Below are 16002 nucleotides of genomic sequence, written 5' to 3' on the forward strand. Positions count from 1 at the left end.
CGCGTCCCTCCTGGAGCTCCTGAACGCGGGGCTGTCACACTAACCACTCAGCCACCACCTCCCTGCTGCTGACAAGAGGGAGTGTTGCTATATGGGTGGCATCATTTTTTATTGCTTCATCATTTGTTTAGTGCTGAAGGGGTGGAGCTGATGAACTGAGTGAGAGGCAGTGGGACACCCCTTGCAAAGGTGAGGAAGCTGAAGGCTGGAAGAGCAGCTGGGTTTGTAATATCAGTGCGGCGAGATGCTGACACCATCATCATCATCATCATCAGTCATCCTGAGATGTGCACTGAACTTTGAGGTAGAGGGCAGAAGACCACCGGGAAGGCCAAGGAAGACGTGGAGAAAGGTGGTGGAGGAAGATAAGAGAAGGCTGAACATCACGGAAGAAATGGCTATGGACCGCCAACAGTGGAGGAGGCTCATGTCCCGTCCAACCCCCCCACCATAGGGAATAAATGGACGTTAAACGATGATGATGATGATGATGAAACCCAGGGAGGGGGCCACATGATCCATGAGTACTGTCTTCCATGTGGTAGTCTGGTGCTATTCCTCTTTATTGGAAAAGGGGTTTGATTGTCCCGTTCTGGAAAAGGGAAAGTGACCAACAGTTACCGTGATATTAAACTGTTGGCAAAGTGCTCGCTCATCTGCTGCTGATGTGAATTCAGTCTTGTCTGCTAAAGTTTCCAAGATCTGATCAATCCAAGTCAATAATTGACCAGATCCAAGCACTTAGCATTGTTGTGGAGCATCAACATGAGTTCTGACAGAGGCTACTCAAAGCATCTGTCAGTCTGTGAAGGCTTTTGCCTCAGTGCATCCTGAGGAAATGTGGGACATTCTGTGGATCCGTTAGTGGGTTTCCTGCAATGATGGGGGCTTCGTGGTGCAGTGGTTAGCACACTCTGCTCACAATCGAGAGAGCCCAGGTTCGATTCCCGGGCGGAGTGGAAAAATTTGGGCGGCTTTTCCGATATATACCCTACGCCACTGTCCACCCAGCAGTGAGTGGGTACCAGGTATTAATCGGGGGTTGTGTCCCGTCTCCTGGGGTCTGTTCCCTTCTCCTATAATTCCTTCCCCGTCTGTCTCTCTCCAGCATATGACCACAGATGTTGCGCCGACTAAACGAAACTTTTCAAACTTTTTTCCTGCAGTGACCAGATGACTGGGCGTTACTCTGGGACTGAGAGTGCTGTGGGGGAGGTATTTCCGGCTTCTTGTTAATGCAGGAATGTTGCGTCCCAGCTCCGTCACTTTTTAGCGCGCGCATATAAAGGTACAGGTGGGTGCATGCACTACGGCTGCTGTGGTGGTCATCTCTGGTGCGTTGGCTTTTTGAGCCTGTGCTAGGTAACAGTCCGTTAACCCGGGACACGGGCCAATGTGAAATCCGGGATTGCCACAGTTTACCTTCTTCAGGTTTCCCCAGGTACCCATCTACTGACCAGCCTGAAAGAGAGGATGAACAGCTGGGTGAGCTAGATGCTGACTGCCCGGGCTGGGATTCGAACTTGGATCCCTGGAGTGGTAGCCAGGCACGCCGATCACTAGACCACAGAGCCGTATGGACAGTTTTGTTAGGCAAAGTTATTAATCAAAGTCGTTGCGGAGCATCTGTTGGCACATCAAGGCCAGTGACCTTGTTTTTGCTGATGATGCTGTACTCAACATAGAACATGGAGCAGCTGGAGCTCCTATTGCTGGCTCTCTAAGTGCTGCATGGGAGTGAGGGTTTCTTGGGCCAAAACTATGATCCAGTCGTCTGGAGGCTTGGTGGATAACTGTTCATGCAGGTGGTGAGGGTGTCCAGGTAACCAAACACTTCACATGCCTTGGTAGTGTGGTGCATAACAGTGGTGGCTCTCACCAGGAAGTCACTTGACGGACTGGACTGTCCCACGGTGTTATGGACTTTCTCAATACGAGTGCTATATGGCGTTGTCGATTTCTGTGCAGGCGAACAAAGATTTGACTCTAAGTCACTTGTTTTCCCTGTTTTACTGTATGGCAGTGAGACATGGACACTGAATAGTGACTTGGAGAGGCATTTTGATGCCTTTGGAACCAAGTGCTTTTCCTGGATCATGGGGTATTGCTGGAGTGACTGTGTCGAACCAGCGAATGTGTGATGAAACTGAATTGAAGCCTCTCATCAGCTTAGTCTGTGAATGCTAGCTCTTGCTATATGGGCACATGACATGCTTCCCAGAAGTTGATCCTGCTCAAGGGCTGTTTCTTTGTGAGTCAACGGGGGCTTCATGGTGCAGTGGTTAGCACACTCGGCTCACAACCGAGAGAGCCTGGGTTAAATTCCCGGGCGGAGTGGAAAAATTTGGGCAGCTTTCCTGATACCCTACGCCCCTGTCCACCCAGCAGTGAATGGGTACCAGGTATTAATTGGGGGTTGTGTCCCGTCTCCTGGGATCTGTTCCCTTCTATAATTCCTTCCCCTTCTGTCTCTCTCCGGCATATGACCACAGATGTTGTGCCGACTAAACCAAACTTTCCAACTTCTTTGTGAGACAACCCTGAGTGTAGGAGACAAGGGATGCCCACGTGACTCATGGCTGGGGCAAGTTGATCCATCCTGCCAGGAGGGACTTGGGTTGGATAGGGCAGCTGCATGGAAAGCTTGCTTGGGGGACTGTCGGAAGTGGAATCTGTGGGTGAGTGTAGCAATGCTCCCTCGAGTGTATGCTCCAGGGGTGTGGAGTCAGAGTCGCCTGCTTTTGGTTGGAGTGAGAGTTGGAATCAGTAAAATTATCTCTGACTCTGAATCCTGTGCATGATCATTTTTCATACTTGGCTTTTATTTATTTATTTATTTTTTTTTTTTAAACAAAGGAGACAGCTCAAGGGCACAAAAAAAGGAAACAATAATATAAAAAAAGCCCGCTACTCGCTGCTCCTAAAAAAAAAGAATCAAGAGGTGGACGAAAGAGAGGTCAATTTCGGGAGGAGAGGTGTCCTGGTACCCTCCTCTTGGCTGCACTGCTAGGCCAGTGCTGCCACTCTATGGGCAAGCTCCTCAGACTTGTGGGGGAAAATACTTTTATGTGAGAGCTCTTATTTTAACCGTGTAGCAGCGACTGGCCAAATTTGTGGCTTTACCGTGTAGCAGTGACGGGCCAAATATATGCCATGATACAAACCCCCCAAATAGATGATGCATAAACTGATTGCAAATGCTTTGATATATATTATGAAATGGTTTGTGTGAGTGATGATTTTTTCTCACTTTTCTCACTTAGAGGGACCATTAACCCTTAGAGTACGGGTGGCGATATATATCTCTGGATGCTAAGCATGGGGAAAATTTAGGCATTTAAAAGAGGTGGCAATGGTGTCTTTCTTCTTTCCAATAATTGTATATTCATCTACAGTACCCTCTTGAGTTTCGCGCTATCCGAGTTTCGTGATCCTCGAGTTTAGCGCTTAGTCCTAAATTCTTACCATCACGACTTTCACCATGCATGCTGTTTGTGTCCAACCATTAGTGAGTTGTTGGTTGTCGGCATGAATGGCAAATGGACTGGCAGAGCTGCTAATTAACAAGATAAGAGAACACAACCACAGTACAAAAACTTTTATCAAATCTGAAAATTGTAGATCTCCTTCTTCTTCTTTTCTTCTTCACCAAAGTTCAGGGTATTTACCGGTTTCTGACGCCTAACTATTGCCAAGAAACATCAGGATCTAACTCTTTTAACAATAACTATAAATGAGTTTAGAAGACAGTTTAGGGTAAGATGTCGGAAATATAAACTATTTCACGTGAAACTGGCAGATGTTGAGGGATCAAAACAAACAATATAAAAGTGTGGAAAAGGACTCCTCTGTCAATGTCACTACCATAGCAGTCATCAGAGACACTGTCACTTTGATTCAGACATGACAGATGTATTCTGAACAAAAGTGGAAAATGATCTGTGGCCCGCTGAGACCAATGAAGATGCCTCCACCATTCTTCTGAGTCAAGAACTGCCGGTATATTTGATGATGATTATACAGGTAACTCTCGATCCAAAATCCAAATAAATGTTTAATTATATTTTATGGAGTGACCACCAGATGTCGCTCAGTTCTTCGAACAACAATACAGTACACACGCTGCCACGCTACTCAACAATAGGGGTGCACAGGTACTGGTACTACCAATACTTCATGGTGTCCCTCATTTCTTCCTCTGAGGCTGAGACTGAGTGCCTGAGTGGATATCTCGATGATATGGATATTCTCTCTCTCTCTCTCTCCACTGAATGAAGTAAATATTTATTTTTCGATGAAAATTACCTCTTGTTTGATTTACATTGTTTTTGGTTTCGAGAGTTACCTGTATATATGATCCGTAATCTAAGGGTTAAGAAACATGATCCCCGCTGCTACCACCACCGAGTTAAGACATTTCAGAAAATTCATTTAACGGGGATTTTTTTCTGTGGAAATGTTATATTTCGTAATATTTCACATGGATTATTAATCTTTATATCAATGAGATAAATTGCTAGACAATTTCATAGAAGACATACCCACGACATGTCCCGTACCAAATGAATCCGAGTCCTGTAGTATACCTGTATGCACCACTATAAACACTTGCCTGCGCCATGATGGGCTGGGGCCAAACACCATCCAGGCCCCTCAAGCAAACCTACCGGTGCTATAGGCATAGACGAAAAAAAAAGAAAATAAATAAATACAGTAAAACCCCGATTATCCGAAATGGAAGGATAATCCAGATTGTTTGATCGTTGGCATTGTGTCTTTTCGTTTGGATGAATATCACTTTGATCTTGCACCTTGGTTCTTATTTTCTCATTAGAACACATGTAGCTAGTATGGATGATGTAAACAATGAAAAAAACATGTGATGTAAATGTTTTATTGTATGTTTGTCTGTGTGTCTCCTTGTCTGGACCAGTGTATGTTGATACTTGTGGCGTTGCAGATCTGAATTGTGAATGTTGCAGAGTGTGATTGTGAATGCATATTCATTTTAACTGTTCTTATCAATTTTAAATGTGTTAATATAGTACATATGTAGTTACTCTTATTTATTTTTGATATTTTATAACGTTTTAGTATAGAATTTTTTTTTTTTTAATTGCATTATCCAGATCAATTTAATAATAATAATGATGATAATAATAATAATAATAATAATAACTTGTCTCGGCACTGAAACTGAGCAATAGTCAAACCATTTCAAATAATCCATTTGGGCGTTCGATTCCGTGGGTCCTCCGCACGGTAACGCTCTGGCCCTCGGCGGCGGCAGGTGGCGAAGGAGTGACCCAGAGCCCGGCAGTGACAGCAGAACGGCCGAGGGTGTCTGTGGGGGATTGCTGTCTGTTATGTTGTGCCCCTCTGCTCTGCCACACTCTCACAACACCTATTTTTCCCTCTCATATGTTATCTACAGGCAACATATGAGAGGTAGGGATGTGTGTGGCAGCAGCGTTTCCATACTCCAGTCATCATATTTTTCAGTTTCAGGCCCTACAACTAATGCCAGAAAATAGAAACACATCAGTAATCAACCATTTGACGGTAACTTCACTTTTGTTCACCTCCTGAAGGGGCATTACACTGGACAAAATTTCCGTGGATCTTCAGTCAAACCACGATTTCCGCTGGCGTGGTTCTTATATTTCCATGGCTTTCTGCCGTGTCCACATCTTCGAAAGCTACGGTAGATTTCACTGAGGACGACGGTATTACTCACCATCATCAGCAGCAGCAATAACAAGAAACAAACGAAAACCACGCTTGCAGAAATCGCGGTTTGACTGAAGATCCACGGAAAATTTGCCCAGTGTAATAGCCCATCTATCTGTCTAACTCTGTCTCGTGCCTTTCGTTCCTCTCCGTCCTTGTTTATTCCACTTTCTTGGGGTCAGCCTTGCCGATTATTTGTCTTTCTGCCTTCATGATTATTTTTCCCTGGGACGCATCTTTAACCCATTAGCAGCGACGGCCAAATTTGCGGCTTTACCGTGTAGCAGTGACGGGCCAAATTTGCAGCTTTACCGTGTAGCAGTGACGGCCAAATTTGCAGCTTTACCGTGTAGCAGTGACGGCCAAATTTGCGGCTTTACCGTGTAGCAGTGACGGCCAAATTTGCGGCTTTACCGTGTAGCAGCGACGGGCCAAATTTGTGCCATGATATAAACCCCCCAAAATAGATGATACATAAACTGATCACAAATGCTTTGATATATATTATGGAATGGTTTGTGTGAGGGGTGATTTTTCCTCATTTTTCTCGCTTGGAGGGACCATTAAGAAACATGATCCCCGCTGCTACCACCACCGGACCGGGTTAATTATAATCTGTCCTGTATGAAGTCTGGATGTCCTATACATGCTAAACATAAAAAGATCGTGCAGAGTCTTGGGTTGTAGTGTGAACTGACCTAGTGTGTAGATGGCTGTAATATGTTGTATCCTGTGGCTGGGTGGTGTGTGGTGTGGTGTGGCTGGGTGTGATATGTGGTACGGTGTGGCTGGGTGTGCTATGTGGTATGATGTGGCTGGGTGCAGTGTGTCATGTGTTGTGGCTAGGAGTCGTGTGTGGTGTAGTTTGGCTGCATGTCATTTTCTTGAATTTTTTTTTATTTATTTATTTTCTTATTTAACGTGTATGCCTCTAGTGCCAGTAGACTTGCTTAAGGGGCCTGGATGGTGTTCGGCCCCAGTCCGTCATGGCGCAGGCAAGTGTTTATAGTGGCGCCATCTTCTCTTGGCTCATGCTGCCCCCCGGATCTCATTCTTGATTCACTTGGACGGTTTCCTCAAGAGTCTGGGTTGATGGGTGGTCTTCAGGACAGCATGTGGGTAGTTTTAAGCCACTCGGCGGTGACTGAAAAATCCCAGGTGGTAGCGTGGGGATTCGAACCCGCGTCGTCCATCACGCGGTGAATGTGGGCCCAGCACGCTACCACTCAGCCACCGCCTATGTGATGTAGTGTGGCTGGGCATGATTTGCCTACCGCTGTACTGCAGAAGGGGAGGGGGAGGGGGAGGGGGGGAGTTGAAGTCCGAGTTACAACCTTAAAATGATCTGAGTTGGAGTCTTAATATTTTATATCCAACCCCACTCCCTGGTATGCTGCTGCTCATTAGTTTGTTATAGTCCAGATATTTTGTTGATATTTACCTGGCACAGTCCTTACGGGCCAGTCTTACAGTCCATTACAGCACATTTGTAAGCTCCCCAGCCAAACACAAAACACGACGAAAATTCCTTGTATAGTGGTTTTTTTCCACATTTTTTATCTTTTTTTATGCCCTTGAACTGACTCCTCTGCTGTAAAAAACAAAAAAACAACAAAAAAAAACACTATACAAGGAATTTTCGTCGTGTTTTGTGTTTGGTTGGGGAGCTTACAAACGTGCTGTACTGGACTGTAAGACTGGCCCTATATCATCATTACTTTCCCTAACCAGTCTTCTCATGAATGCCTTACTCTCTGCACCTTCCATATTATCTTGTGGCAGATCTTTCTGACATTGTCTAGTGGGTCATCCTTTTCTCCTCAGATGTCTTTTATTTCAGCTGTCCACTGTGCATTCCCTTTTCTCCTCTTCTACACACCCTGTATCCATCTACTTCCTCAGTTGCCCAAACCAATGAAATAACAGCGCCATCATGAGCACTAGCCGTAACTTGCCAGTGCGTGCTAAGCAGCGTAGTTACACTCCAGCTCAAATTCAAATTTGCACCCAGAGAGTGTTTCAACACTTCTTCTCACACCACCATTGCCATTTTTTTGTTTTTTTTCAGTGTTTTTTGGTGAAAAAATTCATATCAGCCTAGGAAAAAATCTACTGCTGGTAAGCTGTGTGATGTTGTGTAGTGGTGATAGGCATTTTTTGGCATAGCTGCACACCCTCACATGACTGATAAATTGACCAAATAGTTGTTAGTTTTTTGTTGTTAATATTTTGCTGCCAGCACCATCCCAGAGAGATCTATCATAGTTGCCTTTGCGGCCGACCGCCACGCCGCGTATAAATGTAATGTTCACAGGCCCCCACCCCCTGCCCCCTGTACATTACGCTGAGGTGCCTGAGCGTGCCTGAGGGGATAGTCTCATTGCGAGAGCTTAGCAAGGAAAGGGTTAAATACCTCAATGCCTCAGTACTGTGTCCTATTCCTTCACTACCTCCTCCAAGTAATTCTTCCACCTTCCTTCTATGCATCTGCCTTTAGTCTCTGTCACACAATCTTACTTGCCACTTCCTTCTTCCCATTACCTATAGATTTCCATTTTTTTGTGTGTATAGGAAATAATTATGAAAGATTAAGATTTTTATCAGTCCATTTTTTCTTTCACTTTCCAGACTCTTCAAAAACTTGATGAAAGAGGTCCGTATGCATGCACAGAAACTTCTTGACAAAGGGCAAGAGTATGGATTAGATGCTGCTGTGAAGCCCAAACTGATCACTGACGGCCTCAAGTACTCCCTCGCTACTGGAAACTGGGGAGACCAGAAGAAGGCTCATCAGGCCAGGGCTGGAGTGTCACAGGTTAGTATATTGCAGCAAATCAAAGACTGTACAATTAGAGGAGACTGTAAAATGCCTCTGTGAATGGATGCTTGTGCTAGTGAACTGTTGTGCCACTGTACAAAGGGAAAGGAAGCAGAGGTAATAGTTACAGGGGAATAATTAGGATCATATTTGGCAAGGCTTTCATAGGAGTCGTGGTCATTTCCATGGGTAGTTTTATGACCCTGGTGGTAGTGTGAGTCTTCTTCTGTACCATGAACCTGAAGAAACACTCACTAGAACCTGACTGACCCCCTCTTTGTCTTTTAGAAATAGGTGATGTAAGAAGCGCAAGTGTATATAATACCAACCTTAGTGTACTCAGTGTGACGGGAAGAGTGTGTGGAAGGGTTTTGAGTGAAAGGATGAAGAAAATAACTGAGAAGAGTGTAGGCGATGAACAAGAGGGTTTAGGAAAGGGAGGGGCTGTGTGGACCAAATATTTGCATTGAAAATGCTAGTTGAAAAGTGCCTTGAGAATGACAGGAAGCTGTCTGGTGCTTTCATGGACCCAGAGAAGGCATATGACAGGGCTGACAGGAAGGGGTTGTGGGATGTTCTAAGGGTGTGGGAGGGCATATGCTGGAGGGAATCGGATCCTTCTATAAGGATGCGAGTGCCTCAGTGTGCATGAATGGTGGGTGTGAGACAGGGGTGTGTGATGTCTGTATTGCTTTTTAATGTGTACACGGACACTTGTATATGAGAGAAATGAAAGTCGCTGGGGGAATTACATCCAAGGCTGAAAGTGAGAGGTACAGAGGAGTGACGGGCCTGTTTGCAGATGATACAGTATTGGCATAGAATGATGGGATGCTTTGTCCCCCCTAAACTTCACCCAAATTTCATGAAATTCACAGAATATCCTGCATTTACACCAACAAACAACATACTAACATTTCAAAGCTCTTGGGTGTACCATATGCGCGGGAGGACCCCTGTAGTCACTTCCCTTAACCCTTTTGTTGCTAAATGCTCGCAGCGAGCACTAGCGTAACTTGCTGGTGGTGCTAAACACTCACTGCGAGCTCCAGTCACACTCAAATTTCCTGCGTATGAAAGTGTTCCAACACTATTTCTCACAACACAGCATTGCCAATTCGGTGGGTTTTCCACGAAATTTGGTGGAAAATCATATCAACCTAGCGCGGAAAATCTACGGACGAGCAACTGGTGGATGTTGTTGTCCAATATAGCGGCATTTTTGCATAGCTTCACCTGCCTCATATCTGATACAGTAGTTGCCTTACAGCTGACCGTCACGCACGTATAAATGTACGTCTTCAGAGGCAACACCCCCTGAACGTGCCTGTACACTCGCAGGAGAGGCTTACATTACCAAATCTTATAGATCTTGGCCTCCTCTTTCCAATGGTGTTTTTGTTTTTAGCTGTGATGAATAGTTTTTGAGATACAGAGGTTAAAAGAGCGAGCACTAGCATCACTTGCTGGTGGTGATAAAAGCTCACTGCGAGCGCCAGTCACACTCACAGCAAAAAACTCCCCCTGAACGTGCCTGTGCGTTCGCAGGAGAGGCTTGCATAACATAATCTTATTGATCTTGGCCTCCTCTTTCCAAAGGTGTTTTTGTTTTGTAGCTGTGATGAACAGTTTTTGAGATACAGCGGTTAAAAGAGTTCCCCTTCCCCCGCTGGGGTGCCCGAGCACGCCTGAGGGGATAGTCTCGTTGCGAGCGCTTAGCAAGGAAAGGGTTAAATAGGGCATACATGGATATATATTGCGTGCTGGGAAAAGACAAAACATATGACTTGGAAGATTGTTTGGATATTTTGTTATTTTTACAAAGGCAGAAACCAGTCCATTGTGTTCTCTTTACTTCACAAACATTTTTCTTCTTCCTCACTGTGTCTTGTGAAGCTTTTTTTTTTTTTTTTTTTTTTTATGTGTGTGTGTGTGTGTGTGTGTGTGTGTGTGTGTGTGTGTGTGTGTGTGTACACCTATAGCGCCGGTAGGCTCTCTTGAGGGACCTGGGTGGTAGTCGGCCCCATCCTGTCATGGCGCAGGCAAGTGTTTATAGTGGCGCCATCTTCTCTTGGCTCACGCTGCCCCCTGGAACTCGTTTTTGATTCACTTGGACGGTTTCCTCTAGAGTCCGGGTTGATGGGTGGTCTTCAGGACAGCATGTGGGTAGTTTTAAGCCACTCGGCGGTGACTGAAAAATTCCAGGTGGTAGCGTGGGGATTCGAACCCGCGTCGTCCATCACGTGGTGAATGTGGGCCCAGCACGCTACCACTCAGCCACCGCCTACCCAGCTGCTATGATAAGTATTTCTTAGTTATGATGTGCAGGGTGCAGTACCTAAGCCTTCTTTACTTGTTTTACTCTATATATTCCTGTGAAGTAAAACCCCAAAAAAACATTTTTCAGGTGTTGAACCGCTTAACATTTGCCTCCACGCTGTCTCACCTTCGTCGAGTCAACTCACCAATTGGCAGGGACGGCAAACTTGCAAAGCCTCGACAGCTGCACAACTCACTATGGGGGATGATTTGCCCTGCTGAGACACCTGAGGGAGCTGCTGTTGGTCTAGTGAAAAACCTGGCCCTCATGTCCTACATATCAGTAGGGTCCCAGCCTGCCCCTATACTGGAGTTTTTGGAGGAATGGTCCATGGAAAATTTGGAAGAAATAGCCCCATCTTCCATAGAAGAGTAAGTCCACATCATCATCATCATCATCGTTTAACGTCCATTTATTCCCTATGGTGGGGGGGTTGGACGGGACATGAGCCTCCTCCACTGTTGGCGGTCCGTAGCCATTTCTTCCGTGATGTTCAGCCTCCTCATATCTTCCTCCACCACCTTTCTCCACGTCTTCCTTGGCCTTCCCGGTGGTCTTCTGCCCTCTGCCTCAAAGTTCAGTGCACGTCTCAGGATGTGTTCTCCTCACATGTCCAAACCACACTGAGTTAACTGCATACAATATTTCCAGTGACTCATAACCTTTCATCATCATTTTAATCATGAATAAAAAAAATGTATGCTGAAAACTTTGCCACAGTCTTGAGTTGTTCTGCCTGCAGTTAATCATCTCTCAAGATTGTGTTGGTTGGTTGCATATGTTGTGTAAAAAGCTATAACTTTGCTGTTATTGTATACAATCGGCGCAGAAAATACGTCCGCACCTGCCAACGACATACTTTTTTCCGACAACATCACGTTCTTGTATATTTAGGCACCAGGGGTCACAAAACTACTGATATGGCCAATAATGACCACCGGGCATCTCCTTGCTTTCAATTTTCAATGTAACAGATCAGCGAGGGCCACTGGTCCAGTAACCAGGCTGTGTGGGTGCAGACACATCCCCCTGTGTTTGGGCAAGGTGCTTCCTGCTTCCGCTCCTGTTTCCTCAAACTTCGCTCGCCTCTTCTCGTGATGTCACTCACCCTTCACTACAGAATGGGGCCGGCAAAGCTGAAAATGGAGGAAAAAAGTGTCATACTGGCTTTACTTCGCGAAGGCCACGGCAGCAGAGAAGTAGCAAGGAGAGGATGATCCGAGAAGCGTGCTCGTTATGTCCTCAAAGCAGCCAGTGTCTTCGGAGGAGTTACTGTAGTGCAGCGACTATGCCTGATGAACGAGCCTCCCATAACCCACTTGGCCAGAAGGGTACCTCTTTGGCCAACTTGATAAGGAGTGGCTCTCCCATCACGCTGGTCGCGGGTTCAATCCCAGGCTGCTGGCGAATACCCTCTCCTTGTCTTGATTAATTTCTCGTGTGTTTCGATACATGCAGGGAACGTGTTGGAGAATAGAAAATCAACTCACGGGGCATGACATTACTGCCACATCTCGCAGCACATTTCTGTGCGTATCTTTCAATTCCTTGGCAGTGACAAAAGGGTCCTTCAGCACTTCACGTCGGAGCAGCATGTCATTTCTCTGGCCTGTCTTGCGTCTCCTTCCTAACCCTTTCTTTCTCCGGAGTAACTCCTCCGAAGACACTGGCTGCTTTCAGGACATAACGAGCACGCTTCTCGGATCATCCTCTCCTTGCTACTTCTCTGCTGCCGTGGCCTTCGCGAAGTAAAGCCAGTATGACACTTTTTTCCTCCATTATCAGCTTTGCCGGCCCCATTCTGTAGTGAAGGGTGAGTGACATCATGAGAAGAGGCAAGCGAAGTTTGAAGAAACAGGAGCGGAAGCAGGAAGCACCTTGCCCGAACACAGGGGGATGTGTCTGCACCCACACAGCCTGGTTACTGGACCAGTGGCCCTCGCTGATCTGTTACATTGAAAAGTGAAAGCATTGAGATGCCCGGTGGTCATTATTGGCCAGTTTTTGTGACCGCTGGTGCATAGATAAACAAGAGCATAATGTTGTGTCGGAAAACGTGTCGTCGGCAGGTATGGACAGTTTTCCGCGCCGACTGTATTTTGCAGTGTTGAAACAAATTTATATTTTGTCTAAAATGCTTTTCTTTCAGTGCCACCAAAATATTTGTGAATGGATGCTGGGTTGGCATCCATCGTGATGCAGAACAGCTCATGATGACCCTGAGGAAGCTGAGGCGACAGATGGACATCATTGTGTCAGAGGTGAGCAGTGGCCAAGGCACCAGTCTGTGGAGGGCGGGGATCATTGAGGCCAGAATGGCGTAACACAGAAATACCAGTTTTGAGTAAATGGGTTTAAAGTTATGTCATGATAACTTGCATGTAATTGTACAAAATGCATTATTATTATTATTATATATCAAAGTAATCAGCCAGTCTAGGTCTACCATTTTATGCATCATTTGAGTAAATTTTATTTATTAATTTATTTTTTTGCTTTTTTTTTTAACCCATTCTCTAGCCAAACCTAAAATATTGCAATATTTTCTAATTTAAATATACAAGCTAAAAATATACGATAATATATGCACTGTGTGTAAATATCAGCCTGTTTGGTAGATATTTTCATTTTTTCCAAAATTTATGAAATTGGAAAATATTTTATGTTTGGAGACCTGAAAATACCTGTAGACACACATATCTTAGATTAATTAATTATTATAGTGTGGTACTCAGCAGTGCAGGAGAAGACAACAAACACGTGCTTTCATCTGCTCCTCAAGCCCCAAGTGGCTGTCGAGCAGATTAAATCACCAAAGTAGGCAATCTCGTAATGAGCCAGTAAGCTTTCTGTTGCCTTCATTTCCACGTTTCCATGTTTCCACGATGAACTAGGGGGGGTGGGGGGTTGGTGGCAGGGTCGTCGGGATCAGAGTCGCCATCCCTGATCCCCCCACCTGAGTAGGTATCTGCTCCTGGGCTCTGAAGAGGTCCATGTAGGAGGACTGGTATTGAGGCTCAACAATCCCGATGTTGAATGTATGAACCCTTTCCATCCGTGACGCAGACGTCGGCGTCACAGTATGGAAAGGGTCAAGAGGAAATGGAAAAGGATTAATCCTCTTCTAAACATCTCAATCCTCCTCTAAATTCCTCTTAATCCTCTTCCATTTCCTCTTAAAAGGTTTAGAAGAGGATTAAGAGGAAATGGAAGAGGTTTAGAAAAGGACTAACGGTGATGCCATTGGACGCCGACGTCTGTGTCGCCGGAGTGAAAAAGTTAATGGAAGCTGCAGAGGAAGGCGCGGGTAAAAAGGGAAGAGGAAATACAGGACAAATATGATTCAAGTTAAGAGGTTTCTTATCGATAATGAGATTTTCATGGGAAATGAAGTAAAAAAAAAAAAAAAATTAGATTTTTCTTTTTTTTCCTATTTTAGAAAAAGTGAAGTATTACAAAAATTCTGAGGCAGTAGGTATTGTGAAGGTTAAATTGTGCTGTAATGCTTAATATAAGGGGGCTTTGTGGTGCAGTGGTTAGCACACTCGGCTCACAACCGAAAGAGCCCGGGTTCGATTCCCGGGCGGAGTGGAAAAATTTGGGTGTCTTTTCCGATACCCTACGCCCCTGTCCACCCAGCAGTGAATGGGTACCAGGTATTAATCGAGGGTTGTGTCCCGTCTCCTGGGATCTGTTCCCTTCTCCTATAATTCCTTCCTCTTCTGTCTCTCTCCGGCATATGACCACAGATGTTGCGCCGACTTAACCAAACTTTCCAACTTTCAATAATATAAATGAGCCAATAATGAAAGTATAAATAGGGTATATGGAGCAGGTAATGTATGTTGGGACTGAAGGGGAAGCAAGTGTGGAAACTTTTGGGACTTGAAGCAGGAGGGTGACATTCAAGAAGTTGATAAGGAAAGAGAGGAAGGATAGCAGTAGAGACGTTGCAGATGACAACAGAGACAAAGTGCTGAAATATGGCAGGGATAAAGTAGTGCTGTGCAGTGGATGTTCTTCTCGGGCAAACTTGGGTATAGGGGTAAGAGCTTGCAAATTGGCGGAAAGCTGCAGTTGACTATACAAAGGCAATGTTTGTCCTTGAAAACTTGTCTTCAACTCACGGAACTACACCGGGTATTTGATATATGCGAATTTGCTCATATGCGACAAACCTAAATGTGCCAAGTATTCGTTTTATGCGAGAAAAATTCACTATTATGCGAGTAGCAGCGCTGGTGTGACTGGTTGGTGAGGTATGGTGGCCGACTCGCACTAGAGGGCGGCGGGTGCAAATGTTTTCCCGCACTTTCCTGGCCTATAATTAACCTTTCCCTCCCTCTGATCCTAAAGTTAATCCTCAGGTAGCTAATTATCAGTTTAAATCGTAGACTTTGGGTGTGTCTCCCCGGAAGCAATCAGCAGCTCTGGGCTCTGTGCTCTATTGTTGTGAAAAGGTGCCGGAATAAATAGTTAGAGGGTTCGAAAACGGGTCGTGGAACATAACCCCCTGTAATTAATGGGATAATAGGTTCCATATATGTGAATTCACATTATGCGAACTTTTTGCAGAACATAACACTCGCATATAACGAATACCTGGTGTATAATTTATTGTATCTCAGTAAATTAAGCTTTTCTTACAGGACATGTCCATATGAATCTGTGTAATCCAAGGTTCATTATATATATTACAATGATGATGGTGGTGTGAATAAATAGCTAGTACAATATTTACAGGTGTGTATGGTTCGAGACATCAGGGACAGGGAGATTCGTATCTACACAGATGCTGGTCGAATCTGTCGCCCTCTCTTGGTTGTGGAAAATGGTAAACTGCTCTTGAAGAAAAGACACATTGATCTTCTCAAGGAGCGAGAGTACAACAACTTCAGGTACTGAACTTTTTGTGTGTGCAAATAGTTGTTATCATCTTAATTTTCAAGGGGCTTCGTGGTGCATTGGTTAGCACACTCGGCTCACAACCGAGAGAGCCCGGGTTCGATTCCCTGGTGGAGTGGAAAAATTTGGGCGGCTTTTCCGATACCCTACGCCCCTGTCCACCCAGCAGTGAATGGGTACCAGGTATTAATTGGGGGTTGTGTCCTGTCTCCTGGGATCTGTTCCCTTC

The 16002-nt window shown here is 45.1% G+C and overlaps 1 protein-coding gene across 1 annotated transcript in view; it reads left to right on the top strand.

Annotated features, from left to right (window-relative positions):
- LOC126996729 (DNA-directed RNA polymerase II subunit RPB2) overlaps positions 1 to 16002 on the top strand; it is a 59120-nt gene that overhangs the window by 23752 nt on the left and 19366 nt on the right. Inside the window, exons 8-11 of the mRNA XM_050857486.1 lie at positions 8359 to 8545; positions 10956 to 11239; positions 13018 to 13129; positions 15612 to 15766. Coding sequence (XP_050713443.1) covers positions 8359 to 8545; positions 10956 to 11239; positions 13018 to 13129; positions 15612 to 15766 — 738 coding nt within the window. The remainder of the gene's footprint in view (positions 1 to 8358; positions 8546 to 10955; positions 11240 to 13017; positions 13130 to 15611; positions 15767 to 16002) is intronic.

The sequence above is a fragment of the Eriocheir sinensis genome, chromosome 1 (assembly GCF_024679095.1).
Source record: "Eriocheir sinensis breed Jianghai 21 chromosome 1, ASM2467909v1, whole genome shotgun sequence".
Classification (NCBI taxonomy): domain Eukaryota; kingdom Metazoa; phylum Arthropoda; class Malacostraca; order Decapoda; family Varunidae; genus Eriocheir; species Eriocheir sinensis.